This window comes from Ambystoma mexicanum, chromosome 3q (genome assembly GCF_040938575.1).
Source record: "Ambystoma mexicanum isolate Mex_15411 chromosome 3q, UKY_AmexF1_1, whole genome shotgun sequence".
Lineage (NCBI taxonomy): Eukaryota > Metazoa > Chordata > Amphibia > Caudata > Ambystomatidae > Ambystoma > Ambystoma mexicanum.
In genome coordinates this window covers 926692604-926715675 of record NC_090926.1, presented here as the reverse complement: position 1 = coordinate 926715675, position 23072 = coordinate 926692604, and the positions used below count along the sequence as shown (strand labels likewise).

At 46.9% G+C, this 23072-nt stretch overlaps 1 protein-coding gene across 1 annotated transcript in view; it reads left to right on the top strand.

Moving 5' to 3' along the window:
- Positions 1-23072, top strand: part of LOC138583119 (ATP-binding cassette sub-family A member 9-like) — a 2601648-nt gene that overhangs the window by 305078 nt on the left and 2273498 nt on the right. The window contains exon 4 of the mRNA XM_069655079.1: positions 18920-19078. Coding sequence (XP_069511180.1) covers positions 18920-19078 — 159 coding nt within the window. The remainder of the gene's footprint in view (positions 1-18919; positions 19079-23072) is intronic.

The window sequence follows — 23072 nt, the reverse complement described above, 5'->3', positions numbered from 1 at the left end:
AAAACACGCTATCGGGGTCACCACTGAAAGCAAGCGTCCCCAAACAGCACGATCCTCCCCGCAATGAGAGACAATGAAAGACTCTCCCAAAATGGGAATAAGGCCAAGACAGAGTGCGGGTGAGCGTAAATGGGAGTTTATCAATCTAAATAGGGCATGCAAAGAACTCTGCAAACTCCGAGAGCGCTCTGTCTGACAATAGCAAAGACAGGCGTATATATTTACAAAAAACGTCATCAAAACCTACATACTATAGGGGGCACAAGTTCATTGGGATTGGGTGGCGACGACTAACTATAGGTGCTGCTGCGGCGTGGTTGGTCTTGGCTGGAGGACGTCACTGGTCACCCTCGTGGGTTGGGCTGGGCCTGGCAGGTCGGCTTGAGTTCATCCGGGCGGTGTTGGTGCGCCGAGGTGGCCTGTGGCAGAGATGAATGCCTTTCCTGACTTACTTGCCCTCGGCCATGCACACCGCAGTCATTCAGTCATTTACAGTGTTATTCTCTTTAGTAAATCTTCCAATAGGTTATTCTATAGGTTAATGCAACGCAGGAGGAATGCACCTTGTGAGGGGTCTGGAGGTAATACATCGAGGCCTGGTTACCCGTGTCCTGCTGACCGGGGCCATAGGTCGAGGGGCTAAGCTTCGGGGCCTGGGACGGGTGGTACAGGTCTTTCTGTCTTGTTAGAAGTTCTTATGGATGTTCCGCTGTGTGTTGTCAAAGTGTTGGGTGTCCTGATTGCACAGGGCCATAAGTCTAAGACGGTCCGGTGGGTTGTGGGGTTTACGAGGGGGCGCGTGAGTTTAGACAAAGGTTTACTGCTGTGCTGTAAATAATGCAGGTGGCTGGTCGCGGCCTTGGGTGCTGCAGTGGGGCTACAATTCTTTGAAGCGGCTCCAGTCTGGTCGGGGGAGGTGGGATAGCGCAGAGCGGGCCTCTGTTCTCATGTCTTGGCAGCCTTCGCAGGGTGGGAGGGGGAAATGGCCTTGTACGCATTCACAAAGGTATCTCCCTCGTGTGTTGCTGAATGTAGGTAAAGACATCACAAACATTTGAACACTTTCTATAATACTTATTCAACATCGCTTCAAAACATGCATTTAAACTTTGCTGGATGTGTCTCGATTATACCCAGTCCGAGCACCATATTTGTACATTATATTCTAGCAGCTACAGTATTTTAGTTACATGCATATACATTCGCAGTAAATGAGGTAGTAGTTGGGTCGGTGGAGTACATAGAAACGACCCGCCACTGTACGTGACGGTGGTGGCACATAAGGGGCTTAGACATACACACATGATAAGTGCATTCTCGCGCATCCTTTACATGAGTTCATAGTATAGTTGCATTCGCTTTCTCGTGTACTCTAGCAGCATTAGCTTAGTTATGGCGCAAAACCATGGGAGGTAGGCTGCCCAGTGATACACGCAACAACCAGATCCCTGGAGCGTTCCTTTATTATTAGCATCCACCTGTAATGGTGTGAGCTCGCCATTGCTTATATCATGGGAGCATGCTCTCTCATTTTAATACATTCTACAGGCGTTTGTAATATAAGAGATTTTGTGGAAGAAGCATACTTTGCAAGTGGTCTTGACATTACTATATACATATATATTAAGACTGTCTGCCATCAGATGACCATTTTACCGTTCTTCTCATTGTTCAGGCCTGCTGGCCGGGTCATGCTGATAGTGATAGTACACTGCGGGAGGTGAATTGTTACAATGTTAGCGTATTGCGCTAGCTCATGTCCGTCTTGTTCGTGGGAACGTGCTCGCAGCGGATCTGCCAGGGTGCTGCGGCAACAGGGATGAGACTCTCCAAGGGTGGGGGCCGCGCTACAGTGCGCTGAGCTCACACCATCTTTACCAGACAAAAAATGGTTTCTGGGCCTAGCTAAATTTGTATGGGCAATTAATACGTGTGGGCAATGTCTCCAGCGGGTGAGCCCTCCACCACCTGGGCCCGGGTGGCACGAGGGAACGCCCAATGAGCCATAGCCCTCACCTGGGGAGAAAACGCAGGAGAGAGGGGTCTCCTGGACCAGTCCTCCCCTACATGTATTTGAAGTTGATGACTTTTACACAATGGTTGTGGATGAAATTGTAGACTTGGTAGAACAGCAGAAGTGATCTGCTATGCGTAGATTAGCATATGGTGTACATCATTGCACCAGTTGCACAATAGGGAGCCACATTTGACCATTTGCATTTGCTGTGTTTTTTGCCCTTATAAGACCCTTGCTTTAAGAAGTGCTGTAAGATATTGTGGCATGAAATGAAGTACTCAGCACCACACATGTAAAATATGGCCAATGTACACAGGCACCTACACACCGTTCAGCACACCCTGATGCAACGTTATGCAGCCATGCATACAAACATGTGGCTAGGGTGAAAGCTGGCAGGCTCAATTGGGGATGTGATTTGCACGCACATGACATGAGCATTTAAACATAAGGAGTACTATGGTGTGCTGTCTGTGGTGAGAGCCTAGCACCTTGGATGCATGGCTGGAGTGGAAAGGGTAGAAGAAGAAACACCAACCCACACATACCACCAGGTCTTCTCTCTCCCACAGCCTGGTGGTACCAAGGTTCAATTTAAAAACATCTGGAGGAGCCAGCTTCCCTGTCCGAGCTGCCAAACGATGGAACTCCATTGCCATCCCTCTTCGACAGGTCCCTCCTTCCTCACTTTTAAAGCCAGAATAAAAAATTGGCTGCGCAACAAGCCTCATTACTAAGACACCATCAGCATGTTATCTGATCACTGTCTATCTATGTTACTGTTAATCATCTTTTGTTTAGCTATAATACTGTACATCATCTCCTGTTATTTGACCCACCTGTAACCAGGGTCCCATATGTTGTCTCCACACTTGATTGTAACTTGCCTGCCTTTTTATGTATGTAAGTTTTCAAGCACCCAGCTACCTCAGGGTTTGGTGCGTGATATAAATAGTAAACAAATACAAAAATACAAGACTGTACCTGCTTTATTGGGGTGCGGCCCCCACTGTAGCTGAGAAAGCTCATGTGCCACATCCTGCCCTTTTAAGCATGGTGGGCATGGAAGTAGAACTGTCGGAATTAGCCAATCATGTGTCGTGAGGGTGGCAGGTAGCGATGGAGAGGCGCAGAGTCCTAATAGTGGGTGATACATCTGTACATGTATGCTGCACAAAGAGGCATGACTGCTAATTTTGCCTTGGAAGGAGTGGAGGCTTTCTCGGGCACTGTCTATGAGGGCAGATTTGGCAGTATCGTTGACCTTTGCAGTTGTGTGGCGTTTCTCAGTACTGTTGATGTTGTTGTACTGCATTATGGAGCTGTACATTTGGGGTACATGTCATGTAGACGTTTGCTCCGTCGCCTAAAGAAGTTGATGGAAGAAGTGATGCAGATTTTTCCACTGCCAAGGTGGTTTTCTCAAGCACACCACCAAGAGGAGCACGGGACCATGCCAGTGTAATTTGTCGGAAGGTGTTTCATTAACAGAAGCATGTGTCGATTTATGTCCATTGCTGCAATGTTCTCCACCGACCAAGACATCATTAATGAGCGAAATTTGCACTGTTTCCATGCAAATGGCATTTTGACAAACATTGGCAATGTTGTTTTGTTTTACACTGTGCAAAAAGTGTTGAAGACAATCCTGTAACAATGTAAGGAAACAACCAAACAAGAAAGTAAAATAAAGAGCAAAAACAGAAAAAGTTATTTGTAAACACGTAAAAAAACCCCTCTTTTTCAAGGGAACAATAAAGACCAAATCCCCTAACCTGTTCCACACTTCTTCCCCCCCACCCACTTCCTAGCACGATAACTCAGCGGAATCTGCAGTAGTTTCATGATTAAATGTGCCACATCGCCCCTTTTCAGGATGGTAGCCATGGAAATGAGACTGCAGAGGCAAAGGGATTACTCTATAATGTTTCTGGTTGTGGTGTGTATGGAAGAACTGTGAAAACATTTCTCTTTGTTCAGAGAATTGCAGAAGACTATGGTGGATTTGTGCAAGCTAAGGGGCAGGCATCCTGTTTGTATGCATGCACTGTATGTACTTGTTGGCCGTTGCTAACATACACTTAGTGTTGGTTTTCTGCAATAAGTTGTCATAAGTTTACAGTAAGTGCGGTGCTGTAGGCATTTCTTTTGTAATGTGTACAAGGTAAGTGGCAGGCATCCTGTTGTATGCATGCAATGTGTGTATAATATCATACAATGTGATATTGTATGATGTGACATTTGTAAAGCGCATAAACACAAGGTTTTGAAGGCGCACCAAGGCAAGGGCAGGGGAACAGAGGGGAAACAAGACACAACAAACCTACTACACCAGGTGTCACTTAGATTGCTGAAGTGCTTGGGAAGGGGGAGGAGAAACTGCAGTACATGGGAAGAAGAAACAGTGACAAGAAGTAAAAATATGGGCCGATGGTGGCAAGTGCAAGGATAAGTGAAGACATCAGGTGGTGGTTGAACCAGAAAGCCAGTGCATGGGTGCGACTGGCGGAGGGACGTTGCCTGGGCCCGAGATCAGAGGGTGGCCAGGTAACCAGTGTAGAATCAGTTTCAGCCCCGAAGTCAGCAGGGGATAGGAGGAGAAAAAGCAGAGGCAAAGAGAAAGGTTTTGAGGTGCTTCCGGAACCGGCGATGGGTCTCTTCATGTTTCAGGGACGCAGGGAGGCTGTTGCAGAGGGAGGTCCCAGCCGAAAAAAGAGATCTACCACCAACTGATGGCTTGCTGAGGCAAAGGGAGTTGGAGGCGGATGATGGAATTGGTCAAGCAGGGAGAAATTTAGGAAGTGACAGTTGCAGGTATTGAGGCCCCAGGGCCCAGAAGGCTTTGTGCATAATGCAGACACATTTTACCTTATTCTTTGTTGCTATTGGGAGCCAATGCAGACATTTCAATCCCAGAGAGATACGATCCCTGGGCTTGAGGCCAAGCACAAGGCACGCAGACTTCTTCTGGATGTGTTGCAGTAGGCAGAGAGTACAAGCAGGCAGATTTAGAATAAGGTTGTTGCAATAGGGTAGCCTACAGCGATCCACAGCTGTGGAGAAAGTGAGCTTTTCGGACGTTGCTTTAGATTGGTAACATACATTCAGTGGTGGTTTTTGTGGCATATTTGTACGATTTATGTAGGAGATGCTTAAATGAGGAATCAAAATCGTTGTTTGGTCAGAAGGAAAGAAGAGCGTTCCTATTTCGATATTACAATGGGTGATACGGGTAAATGGAAACGCTGCAAGAATATACAATTGAAGTGCCACTTGACGATAGTGGATGGGAGAAAAAAACATTAACCTTTTTAAGAACGTAATGGACGCTCACTGGCAGATCCCATGCGCACAGGCACTTATGGTGGAGTTGTAAACATACTGCAGAAACAGTTTTTATACCTCCACTTTGTGGTTATGGGTGCTCATGTGGATGAATGTTAATGCATAAATCTTGCATTCTTTTACTGAACTTTCCACTTGACGTGCTTTCCAATGAGACTTGGAGGCTCAATGTGCAACGGTACATATGCAGTGTTGTACAGAATTGACAGTGTTAGATGCTAACATCTTGGATGCCATTAGTGGATGCATGTGTGACTATTTCACAGTACCCAATGAGGTAGCGATGGACAAAACATAGTGGAAAGTGAAGAAGGACTGCTCCTGCTGTACTGGGACGCGGCCCGCGTGTTACTTGGGGAAGCGCACGTGCCACATTCTGCGCTTCTCACCATGCTGGCCAATGGAAATGGGACTGTGGGAATTGTCCAATCAGGTGCTCGGGGTGTGCATCACAGGAAAGGGTGTCAAATTTTTTTTCCCTTATTCTCTGTTGTGATGGTGCTAGGCAGAGATGGAGAGACACACTGTTTTGATAGTCAGTGACACCTTTGTGGAAGATCTGTTCCAGTATGCCATTGAAAAAGGCTTTTATGGCAATTTCGATTTGGAGGAGTGGAAGCTTTGTGGTGCTGTGACGATGTGTGCAGCTTTGGTGGTCTGCTTGCAGAATGTCGAGGAGTGACCACTTTCGCAACTGTACATGGTGTGGTCGTGCACTATGAAGCATTGCATTTGGGTTCCATGGCTTATTCCTGTGTGTACCGACAACCGAAGAAGTTGATGAAAACAGTGAAGAGCTTTTTTCCCACTGCCAAGGTGCTTTTCACATGTATACCATAGAGAATAGTATGGGACTATTGCAATGATTCCTGTCGCCAGCCAGAGGTCGGAAGGGGTCTCATGAACAGAAGTATGTGTGACTTCTTGAGTGCTACTGGGATCTTCTCCTGTGAGAATGACAACATTGATTCTCGATATTTACACCTTTTCAAAGCAAATGGCATGTCTTTGTCGACCAGTGGCAATGATATTTTGTTTCACAAACTACAGGCTGCACTAAAGACCCTATTGTAAGAATGTGAGCTTACCTACAAAACACAAACATACTTATAATAACCGCAAAAAAGGTGTTTCTATGGAAGCACCTTTAAGAAAAAATAAATAAAGCTTTTCAGAGCCGCCACAACTAACAACGTCTCCTTCCCTGGTTGAAATGTATTCCCCCAGTCCTGCGCGCGCCCAGACAAAAAATCGTCAGACATAGCGATAGTTGCAGGGTTGCACGTGTTACATACGCCCCTTTTGCAGATGACAGCCATAGAAATGGGCCTCTAGAGGCTACGGGATTGGTCAATAAGGTTTCTGGTTGTGGTTTGTACACACAGACTGTGGTACACAGGTAGTTGTTGACAGAAATGCAGAGGGTGTGGTTATGGCTGTGTGTTTCACAAGCCACAGTGTACAGTTTTTGGGGGAGTTCTAAATACATTGATTGAAAGTGAATGTAAAACACTGTGCAGTGGCTGCTCATTTTGGATTCTGTCATGTGGATGTGCACTGCTATGGAGTACCTACAATGAAGTGACTGATTTTGGTTTGTCTGTGTGACACTTTGGTGACGCGCGATCATGCCGACATTATTGTTCTTCATTGTGGAGGGAAAATTGCACAGCATGTTACCCGAGTTTCAGTGCCGTTTGCGATGAAGGAGGCACTTGCCCAGGTCATGCTTCTGTTTCCGATCTCCTGCATAACTTTCCATCGCATTACGCAGACACCGAGGTGGCTGTGTTATTTTTCCTTTGGTCTGCAAATGGCGAAAGCGTGGTACATTGCGAAGAAGTTTATTTGTGCCTTTCTATGACATGTGCCAATGGCGTACACATGGGAATATGACGTTTCACAGCACGAAGCGTTTTCCCTACCAATAATGTTCATCTTACTATTCCTGTCATCCCGATGTCTGCACGCCCCATCCAATTGCCTTGCTGCCCTTCTTGAAAGTAGAGGAAGAATTTTTGTAGTAAGTGTTGCGCACTTAAACTCTTCAAAACGCTCTGCAACATGTAAAGAAACCTTTTTCTACAGCAAGCTCCTTTCTACCCAATTCCACCACAGTGCCAGGCCTTCCTTTATTTTGCACACATTGGGCCTCATTACGACCCTTGCGGAAATGGAAAAATGATGGCGGAAATGCAATACCGCCATCGAACACCGCTCGTTGCGATCATGACCCGTCACCGTAAAGTACGATGCCATTAGCGACACCGCAGTGAACGGCAACGCTAACTGCACCAAGTACGCGCACGCGCGCCTTGCAAAACCGGAATCACCGCCATGGCGCAACGGTACGCGAATTCTGACCCTAGCGGACATGTACTGAACGCCATCAAGCACGTCGTAAAGTACCATTCCGCCATGGCGAGAAATACGGCAACGCGAACCAACCGTAAATGGCCCACTGAGTGCCTGTACTCCACTCCCTGGCCTCATTGCACAACTCCTGGCAGGCGCAATGTACACACACTATGCAACCAGTGAAATCCACTATTCACCCATGCATGCCAACGTAGAAAAGCATGCAGGGGCTCAAAGCGCCCCGTGAGTGGGCATCCATGTACGGCATGTCACCATAGCCGTACTGACGCAGCACAGGCATGTGAAGGTACAACACATCAAAATGAAAATCAAGAACACATGACACAAAACAACAGTAGTCCCCCATCGCTTGCCACCAGCGCAAGGCAACATCCACAACAGCATCCTGAGGGGGATTGCACCAGCCCTGTACTCATGCCAGTAAACAAACCAACCATCAGCAGAAGCATGTACCACACAAGTCGGCAGAGTGACTGAGCAGCCAGGCCCATCCCAAGAGGGGCCGATGGGAGCTGCAGGGCACAGATGGCATCAATACAGAAGCTATTCCAATGGACATGACCCCAGTCCCCCTCCAACAAACGCACGCAAACACAGTCACCTGTGACCAGCCACATTCTGAACAACCCATCATTCCACCAATCGACCTGGCTGACAGGCACCAGTCGGCCAAAAGCCAATCCCCCGCCCCTGAACAGCACATCATGTAAACAGACACAATGGCAGCCTCTATCCGTGACCATACTGTGCTACGTAGGCAAACGCGGCCAGTACTGTACCACACAACTCAACTCAGAAGGCGGAACACAAAGCAGATCATCATGCAATACATACCGCCACAAAGCGAAAATCGCCACATCACCTGCAAAGAACAACGCAACACGACAAATATCGGAATACAATTTAAATGCACATCCAAATGACAAAGGCCCCACATCAATTTGCAAAATCCCACCAAAACAACCATCATCACCGAGGGCTGCATCTGCAATAATTGACCGGCTTCCACTTGTGTGACGCCCTGTACCATCATGGCACACAGGGCTTACATCAACGTTCCAAAAGGCAACATGGAAGCGGCAAGAACCGCAGGTCCGTCCCATGAGGCAGGCACTAGTCGAGCTGAAAGGCCGAAATGTTGCACCTAGCCACCAGTACAGCGTAAGGGCATGTGGCCCATTGGCGATCGTCCCATATGATCGAAATGGTGCTCCACTGATTCACCCGAAGCTGCAGGAGTCGAGAGTAAAAACCATCTGGAGGAGTGGCGTAGAGATGGCATCTGCAATAGGGCAGGAGATACCTGTCACCCAAAAGAAACACAAATCAACCGATTGCATTACGGGACTCATGATGCATTACAATCTTCATTCAACACACCAAATCCACACCCATATGCATGCTAGCCCACTCCAAAGGAATATACACACCCCTAATCCAGTATCGAATCACAACGAAACCAATCGAGCTAAATACACCATTGGCAACGTCGGTTACTGTGCATGCGTCCGTCAAGATAGAACCCATGACATGGGATTAGTAACGTGCCTAGACACAAGTGTATGAAGGCGCGTCGAGACAGGGAGGATCCGACAAGGGCAGAGAGACGTATGTCCCACTATGGCAGCCTTGCATCACATAACGCAGGGGAAGGGGAGTGAACCAAGAAACCCATGTACATGGCAGACCCTGAACGGATTCATCAGTCCATGCATCCACACATCATTCCCTCATCCCGCAATGAAAACGCATGAATATTCACTCACATAATATGTGAAACTTCCATCGCGTCTGTGCGTAATGCAGTCCGCAAAAACCACTGTGCCCCTGGCCGGATCTGTAGTGTTGTGAAGCAAGATGGATTTGGGAACGTCCTGCCTTATCGTCCACTACGCTATTGCGCATCCCATTCAATTCATATCATTCATTGCCTGCTCGTTATGGGCCATGTCCCAAGGACATTCTACAATAGAACGTTATATTTCCAGCCAGACCTGTGGGCGTATCCTCGCCGCTACTTCAAAACCAAAAATGCTGGCCTTCGAATTCCTCACTTGCAACATTACGTCGAAAAGGCTTCTGTGAACGCTTGCATTCACAATTACATCAATGTAGTGCGGCTGTGTGTCATGATGCTAACTGGCTGCAATCACAAATGGGACGCCACGCCCGTCGGTGAAGTACGTTACTGTGCTGCATGAGGGTCGGCCATCGATCGAGCCCTACATACCACTGACTCTTCACAGGTATGTAAGCGGCTGCAATCATAGCATGTGTAACAATGGGAGCATAGCATGAAAATCAGTCAAAGTACATCACACTGCCATCGGGATTTGATACATGATTCCAATCCCAAGATGCCATGCGGCCAAATGCAGCCTTACGTGCGGGACGTGCTCGGCCAGAAGGGATTGCATCTGCCACAGATTCATTCAATCAGCACAGGTGGAGGCCATACAGGCCGACAACACATATATTGCAGACCCAAACCCCTCCCACAACCACTCCCACTCCAAAATGCTACCGGCAGGACTAGCGATGTTGGGCCTGGGGTACCAGATGGCACTGCAAGTGCTACAACTACAAGAAGACGACGAACAACAACAGGTACAACAACCGGGCGCACAGGGGAGACGGAGGAGGAGGAGGAGGAGGAGGGCAAGGCAGGGTCAGCAAGGCCCACAAGCACTGCCACTACCACCACGCAGGCGGCCCGCAATCCCACGCCTCCGAGCTGATCCGTTCAACCTCACTGCTGAGCAGATCCACACCCTCTACCGTTTGGACCGGGACACCATAATCGCCATTGTGGACATGACACATGCTGACCTCGTGAGCATGATAGATAGCCCAACCGCCATCCCACCCCTACTGAAGGTGGTGTCTGCACTCCACTTCCTGGCCACAGGCACCTACCAGCACACAGTGGGACAGTTGCATGGCATTTCACAGCCACTGTTCTCACGGACACTCTTCCAAGTGCACGATGCCCTCCTGAAGCACGCCGACGACCACATCACACTACCACGCACGTACCAGGAGATTACCAACGCTAAAGTGGGATTCCATGCACTTGGCGGCATCCCGGGTTGCATTGGTGCCATCGACTGCACCCATGTTGAATTGGTTGTCCCACATGCCATGGAGGTCCAGTACCGCAACCGGAAACAATTTCATTCAATCAATGTGCAAATGGTGTGTGACTCCAACAAGATATTTACGCATTGTTGTGCCAGATTTCCAGGATCTACCCATGATTCTATGGTCCTGAGGAACACAAGAATACCACGCTACATGGAGCGACACGCAGGGCACAGATCCTGGCTACTCGGTGAGTCTCATTTCATGCATGACATCGTGGCCCATTTGATGCGTCAATGACCTTGCAGGGGGGGGGGGGCTACTTAGCACTATCATTCCACTGACACCCTTTATTCGTCTCATACAGGTGATGCCGGGTATCCACTGAAGAGATGGCTCCTTACACCAATCCGGAACCCACAGAACGAGCATGAGGAGGACTACAACCATGCCCACTCACGTACCCGTGTGGTCATTGAACAGGCATTCGGCCTACTGAAGGCTCGTTTCCGCAGCCTCAGCAGGTCTGGCGGGGCACTCATATACAGCCATGAGAAGGTTTCTAAGATGGTCATGGCATGTGTCATGCTGCACAACATGTGCATACGTAGGAATGTGCCCATGCCCCCTGACGCTGTACTGCATGCACCTGAAGATGATGATGATGATGAGGGTGGGGATGTGGAGGCACCTCAAGGAGTCCATGAGGCACAGGATGCACGTGCAATCCGACAGAGCATCATAGATGCATGCTTCTAGCAACCACGCATGGTGCCTATTACACGGAAAGGGGACCTGTGGCACTGTGTGTGTGTAGTACAGGCACATTGTGGACTGTACGCCTATGAAGGCCTCGTACGCAAATATCAATGTCCACACATGTCATTGGATGATAATGAGGTGCTGTATTGTTAATGTGATTTGATTTATACACCCTATGGACCCGCCACCCAGTGAAGCCCAACACACCCCCTCCACCCTACTACCTCCCCCCCCAACACCAGTGTCCAAATATGCATGCTGTCCGTGGGTAGACGCTATTGCAAGCCCCCTCTACGGGTATCAGGGGCACCCCTGCCCGTGGAGCGCAGGTTCCTGCCAGATCTGCGTTGGGGGCTGCCCTGGACGGAACTTGCCACGGATGAGGTCTCTGCCTGCTCGCGTCCATGCATGTCTCTGAGGGTTTGTGAGAGCTCCGAGAGCACACGGCGCACAGCAGCAAGTTCAGCACAGACGTCTTTGGACGTCGCATGCAGTTCCCCCCTCAGGCTCTCGGTGCTTTTCTCCATTTGTGCTCTCAGGCTCTCGGTGCTTCTCTCCATTTCTCCCCTGAGGCTCTCACTACTTTTCTCTATTTGTGCCCTGAGTGTCTCGGTGGATGTTTCCATGGCTGCCCTGGAACCCCCGCATTCATTTGCATGGTCCTTGAGTAGCGTGGACGCTTCCTGCTGTTGCTCGATCAGCAGGTCGAGGGACTGTTGCCTCTGCTGGGCCATGGACATTTGCGGTGGTGTGACAGGGGGGCTGCTCAACACATGTTGCCTTGGCACAGGACTTGTGGGGGTTGGCCAGTCGTCGTCTTCAGGGTGCCCCTGCGTGGTTTCGTCATGGTGTAGGGGATGGGACATGCAGGGGGATTGGGAAAGGTCATGGATGGTACCTACGTCGCCAGCACTGTTTTCCGTGTCGGAGCATGCTGGCATGACAGCTGTGTCCCCTATGGTGCTGCTACCACCAGAGGCGGTGCCATCAGATACGTTCTTTGGGGGGACCTGTGGTGCTGGGGTTGTGGACTTGCTGGCTGCTGGGGTGCCTGTTGCAGTCCCCTCCAGTGTGCTGCCACTTGATTCCTGCTGCTGCCGTGTCTTGATCCTTGCACCTGAGGTGGAGGCTCTTGGGACGTTGGTCCTGGCCCTCTTTGCAGGCGTGCTGGTAGGGGTGTCCTGCAGCTCGTCGTTGGTATCGGACCCTGTGGTGGAGTAAAGAGGGGCGAGCGTTAGTTATGGGTCTGTCGGATTTGGAATGGCAACGTATCAAATGCATTGGGGTGGTACATGAGGCTGATTTGGGACTGGGCCTTGGAGGTGGTCTCATTTCCGTGTGGATTGAGGATGCATTCATTTGGCTGCCTGCAGTTAGGGGGTGCATGCTGCACATGTAGGGGTTGTTTATGGCTTCTTGATTGATTTGTTTGTTCATTCTGACTTTTAGAGGGCGCTGTCAGGGCTAAGTATGTATTGCACTATGGGGTCACATGGTACTGCACATGTTCGTGGTTTGTGGATTTCGCATTGTTTCTCTTGGCCAACCTACCTGATTCTCCGGATGTCGGCACTCCTTTCTCCATCCCTCCGACTCCCTCTATGCTCTCCATTCCTATGGTGGAGGCGCAGATTTCCTCCCAGGGGGTCAACTTGATGGGCGACTCTGAACCCCCCCCGGTAGCTGTGGCGATGTTCCTGTTCGCAGAAAGTATGCTGCGTACGCGGATCCGCAGGTCGTCCCACCGCTTGCGACATTGCTGTGGCGTGCGGGGTGTTGTCCCCACCGCACTTACGCGCTGTGCCACCAGGACCCATATGGCCTTCTTGTTGGCAAGGGCCGTCCTGGTCATTTGACTTGAGAAGACGACGGCGGAATTTTCCTGTAGGGTCTCGGTGAGCACGGTCAGTTCCTCTCGGGAGAAGTGTACCTGCCGCTTGCGGTCACACGCTTTCTTGGCTACCTTTCCCATATTTATTTTTTTAACTGGGGTTGCTAACGGGTTGGGATGTGTGTCAGGGTCGGATTTTTTATGGTTGTGTTGGGATTCGGATTTTATAGTTGTGCGGCGTGCTGTTTCCCGTTCCGGCCACATGCTTTTACTTCCGTTTCCGTATATTTACGGTGGCCGTAATTTGCGGTGCACGCTCGTTACGGTGACCGCTCATTACGGTGACCGCTAAGATGGGTGGCGGTATTGCACCTGGTGCAGCGTACGGCGGCGGTAAGGGCCGTTTTGGGGTCATTTCCGCCATCGCAGCCTTTCGGATTCCGCCATGGCGTAATGCTCGTGCCCGATGGGTCGTGATTGGCCGCACTTTGCTCCTTCGTGCAATGGCGGAAACGCTATTTACGCTGTTGCGGTCCGGTCAGTCAATTTCCGCAAGGGTCGTAATGAGGGCCATTGTGTGGAGCGTATACGGTGCGCCACACCCTGCATCCGTTCGTTGGCAATTCCATTGTTCAACTCTGAAAGGAGCTTTCTTTATTTCCCTTTTTTCCTTTCCCAGTTCATTTCTCTTTATTTTGGTCTTCTAACACACGCCACAGAAGGAACGGCAGGCAATGGAACTGTGGGGATTATGGAATCAGGTGTCAAGGGTGTGGTTCACAGGAAGGAGCGGTACTACTTTTTCCCAATACTCTCTGTGTAATGAGGTTGGTAGAGATGGAGAGACGCACAGTGCTGATCGTGGGTGATAGCTATGTACAAGATCTGCACAGGTATGCTGTACAAAGTGCCTAATTTCGGGTTGGAAGGAGTGGACGCTTTGTGGGCCAGTCTCTATGCATCCAGTTCCGCCGGGATGATTTGCCTTTGCAGATATGTGGCCTCTACCATTACTGTCCAAGTTGTTGTGATGCATTATGGAGGTCTACATTTGGGTTGCATGTCGTGTGGACGTTTGCTCCGTCACCTGAAGAAGTTGATGAATGCAGTGATGCAGATTTTTCCCTCTGCGAAGGTCGTTTTCTCAACCATTCCACCAAGAGGGGTATGGGACCATGCCGGTGTAATTTGTCCCCAGCCAGAGCTTGGAAGGTGTCTTATAAACAGAAGCATGTCTGCAATTGTGTGCACTAATGGGATGTTCTCCACCCACTATGAGAGCATGAAGTTGCAAAATATACACTGCCTCTATGCAAATGGCATTTCTTTGAACACCATTTTCAATACTATTTTCTTTTACACTTACAAGAAGTGTTGACCATAAATCGGTAAAAATTGAAGGTGGAGAAGCAAACAGAAACTCATAGAAAGAGAAAAGACAAAAAAGGTTGTTTGCAAGCACATAAGAAAAAAACACAAAGAATAAACCACAAAAACATACACTTTTCAGACGGACCACTAAAGATCCAATCCCCTACCCTGTTTCGCACTCCCCACCCCGCCTCCTAGAACGAGAACTCAGCGGATTGTGCTGTAGTTTCCGGATTAAACATGTTACATCCAGCCGTTTTCAGGATGGGAGGCATGGAAATGGGACTGTGGAGGTAAGGCATTGCTCAATAAGATTTGTGGTTGTGGTGTGTATGCAAAAACTGTGGCAGAAGGTCTCTTTGTACAAAGAAGTGCAGAAGCCTATGCTGGAATTTTTCAAGCTAAGGGGCAGGCATCCTGTTTGTATGCATGCACTGTACATACTTGTTTGAAGTTGGTAACATGCATTCAGTGCGATCATTTTTGAAAAGTTTGTAATAAGTGGTGGACTGTGGAAAAAAAACTGTGAAGTATACAAGGTAAGTGGCAGGCCTCCTGTTGTCATGAATGCAATGTGTGTATGATATCATATGATGTGAAATTGTATGATTTGGCATTTATAATGCACCTATACACAAGTTTTGCAATCTGCGACGAGGCAAGGAAGGGGGAACAGAGGGGAGACAGAGACAACAAACCTACTAGGCATTTGTGATGTCATGTTTGATGTCATGGGTGTTAGTCTTAGCAGTGCACAGTGGTGGCACGAGTTATGGTTGCTTAGGTTACCATAACTGGTGAATTTCTGTTTTTTTTAATTTTACTTGTAACTATAATATAGATAGGTTGTTATCAGTGCAATGTAAGTGTAATGTTCCTTTCAAGTACTTGTTGCACTGAATTTGATAGGTTTTTCCTAGGGCATCTGAAACATATCGTCCCTTTAACAATGTTTTTTGTCAGTGAATGTCATAGCTTTTTCGTAGTGCAACTTACCCATAACGTTCCTTTAGCAACGTTTTTTGTCAGTGTATATATATATATATAGGTACACACACATGCACATATACATTTTGGGAAGGACCCCTGTGACATTATAGACAGTTTTGATTTAGGGGTTTGCCGAAGGTGGGAGTTGTTAGAGTGAAGGACAATCTGAGCAGGGAGCCAGGAGAGTCTATCGGCCAAGTAGCTTGGCTCTTATGAGTGATGCAGAGAGTTCGACAGGTGACTCTGCTCTCCAGCAGAAGCCATTGCAAGGTCCTCCTTGCGTTAGAAACATGATTGGTCTCTGCAGGCCTTCCACAACATGCACATTATTGTTTTGGATCACCTGTAAGCGGACCATTTCACCCTTACTAGTGCCTTGTAGAAGGCGTGCACAGAGTCCAGGTGGGCCCCAACGATTGCCCTGGCAATGGTGGCACAGTTAGAGGGATTCAAAAACAGACTGAGTTGTGCTAGCAGCTGCAGGTGTTATGTTGAGCCATCGACAAGGCTTTTAATATGAGACTTCATTGACAGTTCCTATCCCAGAATAACACCCAGAGTTTTAACTTTGGGAAGCGTGGCTATGGTATATCCTAAAATGGCAAATTACTTATATTCATCGCCAAGCCTCCTCAGCTGCGGTGCCGTCCCTGCAATCATACGCTCTGTTTTTTTATTAGTGAGAGCAAGACAGTTGTCCACCATCCATGACTCAATCAGGTTATAAATGTTATTCGCCATGATGGTATCTTTTACATGATCCCTTGAAAGAGGAATCAGCTGCGTGTCATCTGTGTGGTTTGCGTACAGGGCCCCTTTTTCCTCTAGCATCTCAAAGAGTGGAATTGTGTAGATGTTGAACAGTGTAAGCGAAACACGCCCCCTGAGGTACTCTATATGAGGCCAGATAGATTTGGAGGTCAGTTCATGTAAATGACTTTACTTCAGGTATATGTTTTGTAAGCATTCCACCTCAAAGTCCAGAGGTGCTTCTTCACTCAAATAAATTGGATCCTCTTCTCTTAATCCAATACTTGGCCTCTATAAACAAGCGAAATAAATGCAAGGTGGCCTAAGGGTGCCAGCCATGTCTGCATAAAATCTACAGCACAAAATGCTCCTACCAATGTTCAGATCTAGGTTCAGAATTCTAAGACCAAACCTTTGAAAAAGGCAACAAGGTGCCAGGCTGCTCTCCTAAGAAGAAGAGAGCAGGGAAAGGGTTCCCACACATAACCTTTGTTGGAAGTAGCCTTTTGAACTGGGACTTTATGGCAAATAAATGTATGGGACTTTATGGCAAATAAATGTATGTGTCACAGAACCTCTGTAAAATTGAAATGCTGGTGTTCTCATCTTGCCTAAAATATTAGATGGTGGTTGCATTTATACAAATGGTATGTGAAAATGACTCGCATTGGAAGCGTTTAGTCAGAGAGATTCTGTTGAGTTACAGCACCATAGCATAGGGCTACTGGGGGTTTCTCATTTTGTATTGAGAGGTCACAGTTCCACACTAAACACACCACACAACAGTTTGAAGGAAATGGTGGGTGATGGTTGATCATGACAAAATTGAGCTGTTGCTGGAGGAATCCAAATAAAGGGTAAACATAGATTAGGACAAAGGAACACGCTCCCATGATGATACAAGCATTGCAGGTGATAGGGTGAAAGTTATGGTAGGATTGCAGAGCAAGGAAGGTTTTCCTAAGCGTTCTAAACTAGAGTAATACTGCAGCATGTGCTTTGAAATTCTATAGGGGTCTAGCGAGGGAAGATGTGGAATTCTGACAGGGCTTTGGCCTGTTCATTGGCCCTCATTACAACACCGGCACTAAACCATGGCGCTATTAGCACCATGGTTGGTGCCGGTGTTGTAACGAGTCTGTCATGGGGAAATGGGGAAATACCGCCCCATTCCAAGGTTGGCGGGGCGGTATTTCCCCATTTCCCCATGGCCCTTCCCTATTCCCATTTTTGCCCCATAGGGCTCAATGGGAATGGGGAAGGCGGCAATTACGGTACCGCAAATTGCGGTACCATAATTGCCTGCGAGGTCCCTTTGCGGGTCCCTACTTTAACGGCTGGTCCAGACCAGCCGTTCAGGTCGGGTCCCACAAAGGGACCTCGTAGTAAGGTGCTAAGTGGTTAACGGTGCTGCAGCCTTTTACGGCGCTGTTAACCACTTAGCGCCAGGGTCCTAATGAGGCCCATTGACAAGCAGAGATTGTAGTACAGTTAAAGGTGCCATAGGAGTCCAAGATAATTGAAGTGGTTTGAGTGGGGAATCAATCTTGTCATGTGAGGAGTAACAGGCTAGGGGAAGCAAAAACAGGAAAATATTTTTTATGGTCCAGTTGGAGTGAGTGAATGATGGGAAGTGGCCGCTTCTGGACAAAGGATTTGTAAGGAAACTGAGTATTTTGGAGATTATCGCTAGCAGTAATATGGTTCCCGAATTGATACAGATGTTATCGTTTTTTGTAGTTTAACATGTTTGATAATGAAAGCAGGGGCGCGTTAGTCCTCTGTTTGAGGTCAGAGATGGCGTAATAGAAGGGTGTGATGGCACTGATGGAGTACAGTTGAAGAGCCGTTGATAAAGTCATTGAAGAGCGACCTGTGTATATCTATGGCCGTATAGACCTTAATGGACCTTAGGTTTTGAACCTGAAAAAATGGTGTGGATACTTTAAATCTGTAGCCTAAAACAGGCCTCAGGGCCATATATTTATTACTAACCAAATTATTTTAAACATTCCTGAACGCTATCGGACCAGTTCAGGTCACATTTTCCTCAACAAATTATGCCTAAGCAATACAACTTGAACCTTGGCCAAGGGGCACAGTTCAAAACCATACAGTACACGTTTTCATGAAATGATACGATAATTAAGCATGACATTTTTGTGGAATCAATGTGTGTGTTTTAAAGAATAAATACATTTCACTTTCACATATTTTTCCAATGTCACATGTTAATGTTATGGACCAATGCCCTTATGTTCTAGATCTGTGGGCCCAATGGTTGGTGACTATAGCTGAGTTATGTTCTCCTCTATTGTTCTCTGCTAGTCGTCTGAGGATCTGAGGGCTAATTCAAAGCAGATGTATTCAAAGTATTTTATTTCAAATGACAGGTGTCAAGATTGAGGAATATAAAGATGACATGGCATTGAAGGAGGCCTGGAGTAAAGATGACCAACTCCTGGGAATCGTGTTCAAGGATTCATTCTCTTACGAGATTCGAATATCTAAGTGGAATGTTCCATTGCCCTTCAATGAATTTGAGGATTTCGGTAAACGATGCAATATACCTTCGAATCTGTTTTTTTCTTAAATTTGACTCACGCAAGAATTGGATTTCTGATACTTACATATGAATACACTATCGAAATGTATTGTATTTAAGGTACAACATTTTGGCCCTATTAATGAAAATTCTTGTTACGTGTGACTTCCTGTGTGTGTGTGGCTTTGGAAAAAGAGGGAGATGTGTTATATAGTGACTGTCTGTGTTGATCTGCCATATGTGAGTGTGTGATGTCATATGGAATGTTATTGGGTGAATGATGGAATGCTGATCTGAGGGTTCCATACTGAGGCAGGCAGTTAGAGCTCCCCTGCCTGGGTGATGGGGCCAGTGCTGATAATACTCCATACTCCTGTATTTACTTCCATGTAACTGTAACTGAAGTGTCTTGAATAAACCTAATATATAACTTAAGTTAAGCCTGCAAGTCACTTCGCAACAATTCTCCACTGCATTAGTGGAGCATTATTTTCCAAAATCAGCAGGTCAGCACTACACACCAGCACTACACACCCGAGTCGCATTACAAAAATAGAGAATGGTTAACGTGCTAGAGGCATGGTGTATTGACCTTTTGCAGTGACATGCACTGTGCAAATATTCCATGTCTGCAGGGAGGGTCCACCTGCCGCTTAATAATAAGAGTCACTCCTGTCAGTACTTCTTCACTTCAGCCATACTTGGATATTGGGAAGTGGGGCTCTACTGTTACTATTGGAGTGTAAATGTACTAATGGCATTGCCCAAATACTTCTAAAGCAGTAGCAATAACACTATTAGCATAACGGCAGGACTGGTGGGCTGACCAAAACTGGCTCATATGAATTATTTGGAAAAGCCAGATTGTCAACTATGGAAACTATGGAATTTGTCCATAGTGTTGTGTCTCCGAAATTGTAAGAATAAGAACCATATCGGGCAACCCTGATATCTTGATTCCACAATGGAATGGTCTGCCACTGTCATGGACCTTATCTTAATTCTGACTGCCTCCCTCTCATGAATGTCTGAGAACTCTAGCAAGACTTTGGCAATTGTTTTTAAGGGTTTGATACAACCTCCCATCCCGCTCCCATGTCTTGCTATTAAAAGCTGAGTATAGAAGATCAAAAGATATGTGAGAGAACATTTATTGGGTCTCAAAAAGACGTACAGAGATGATAAAACTATTAGTAGTATATGAATCATCTTCTGGTGTGTTTTTGGTCATCAACGAGAAGGAGAAGGCAAAGAGTGAGAGGAATGTATTAAAGAAGATAGTCTCCTCTCTCATGGAGGACTATAGAAACGTAAGTAGATCTCTCATTTAGACTGTGTCCAAAGACCAATAGTTACATAGAGGTGGGGAAGAAAAAGGAGAGAAGTCATATTGTGAGGTAACTCACCACATTAAGGCTATACATTCTTTCATATCTGCAGTGAAATTCCATGTTTGCCTTTGTTCTTCTCCGTGACTCATCCCTGGTCACTATGCTTAATGTAAGGAAAGTCAAACTTGGCTTGAATGTGATTCCCAGGTGATTAGTTATTTGAAGGCTTTTCATGTTAAATATATGACATTAGGATGGTTGCTCTCTCTGGCCCTTTAATCATATCTGTTGCACATGGGTGGGAGGACTCCACTATCCAAACTGGTACCCATAATATCCCAATTCACATCCCGCATCGGTACCCAAAATAACCCAATTCATACTCTGAACCATTAGACAACTGTTTCTCCAGTATCCTGCTTGGTAACTGAAAAATGTTGGCAAAAGTTGTTTATGCTGTGAAAGTAAGAGGAGCACTCTGCTATTTCCGTCTCATTACCAATGTAGACAAAAGTAGTTTCTTTTGTGCCGCATCTGTGATCACTACAGCATTCTGAGGCTGGACAGCACATGCTGCATGGTTGCTACCTGGCCTTTTTGTAAGGCACAAAAGTGTATTTTCTTCATAGAAAGAAAATAAGTACATGTAGTTCCCCCTTCAAACATAATTCACAACACATTCTAGAAATCCCCCAAAAAACAAAGGAGGTAGTACGGAGCTTGAGAAATTAGTTCATGAGAGTGCACAATCTCCTCTAGCTTCTTGGACTACCTACCTCGCTTCTGCTGTGATTATCCTCAAAGGTATATAAAACTTGTCAACACTCAGACTGCCCGAGGTTTTTTCCTACCATCTGTCTAGAACGATACCCTTGCAAACTGTGATCTCATTATTTACAGTGATGGGTGTGAGGCTGAAAGATTAATATTGACCTAATAGAAAAGCTACCAATTATGCATTATAGATTTGTGTTCTAATTTAGGTTCATGTGTTTTGCTATTGCAGGAACCCTTTTATGCATTCATATGTATTTGTGGGAGCACTGAGGCACTAAATGTAGGTTTAAACTTATTGGCCCTCATTATAAGTTTGCTGGTATCCAGCTGGTACTAACAGTGGGATACCGGCAAACTGCACTTACCATCTCTGCCGCCCAATATCCCGGTAGTACTGGGATATTACGGACAGCAGAGTGCCACTAAATTCCCATTCCCATGAGTTCCCCATGGGATTGGATTTACTGAATCACTGGCGCCGTTGGTAACTGACCAGAAATCCGGGCAGATGAGGTCTGTCTGGGAGATCCCTAGCCCCCACTGGCAAACTTGAAGTGTGCCAGTTCAATTAAAAATGCCAGAGCCAGAATTACTGGCATTTTTACCAGACCGGCACACTTTTAATGAGGCCCATTGTCGTCTTGTAGAAAGTTTTGATTTCTGTTGGTCCCATTTATTTCCCTGCTTGCTGTCTCTGCCTCCCTTCGTGGCATGTAAACCCCTTTGCCAGTGAAATAAAGGGGACTGCTTCACTGAATCATCACACTTAAAATGTATAGATGGCACATAGGGGAAGTGGTTATGTCTCTGACATTTCAAAATCTTGATCCATGGTTGGTAAATTGAAACCTCCTTCCTTCAGCTCTGCCTTCTTGTGAAATTGCTTGTACAGGAACGTCTCTTGGTCGATAACCCTTGTGGGTTCATTCCTCAATATTTCTGCATTCCCATTGTAATATGTCTTCCTATGTTTTAGGGCCCCAGATTCTTCCCTACTTTGTGCCTTAGGTCATTGATACAGTGCGATTCTTTCAGTGTTCCAGATCTTACAGTCATGGTTTTGAGGGTATGTTGGTACATCTTTTCAATTTATTTTGGTTGGCTGTACTTCCATTTGGTACTGCTATCTGCATTCTACAATTTCTATCCAATGTCCGCCCGCCCATTAAAGAATTCAGTTTTACAGATTTTCTTTCATTAGTGCTTTTTCTTTTGCTTTATCACATTTGATATGCTCCGTTCCTGAGTACTGCAAGTGTCAAGGTGGTTCTATCAGCTTGTTTGCTCTCTACTTCTCATGTGGTAAAACAGGGAAACTAGGGTGAAGGGTTTCAGCGTCAATCAGTGAGATGATATTACTTCATGTACGGCTGCCACACAGTCCATTTGACCTGTTTTTGTTGCTAGGATTATCCCTTTTTTGAATCGGTTAATCCGGTCCCCTTTCTGGATTGCAAAATCTAAATTCCGAAGGTAACCCGTGCAAAATATTGATTGCGCACTCTAGGAAGCGAAAGGCGGCAGCAGGAGGAGCGGTAACTGGGGAGTTAGGATTGGGGTCTAGAGAAATGGACTGGGAATGGGAGAAAGGGTAGGGCAGGGGAGAGAGGTGGAGGGAAAGAGGGGCGTGGCATATCCCCTGGAAAGTGTGGTGTGAGAAGCGGGTTGGAGGTGACAGGGAGAGCGAGAGCTTCATTTCAGAAGTCAACTTCCATGGTGCAAAGAGCAGTGTGCAATGGGAGTTTCGAAATGGATATGTTTCAAAGGGCAGTTACAATCACCATTGAACACCCCACATGCCCATTTGCTTGGGTGGTACAGCACCACTCTTATGTTCTGTATTGCGTGTTCTTAGCATTTCTGTCTAGAGGAACTGGACCTCATTGCCCTATC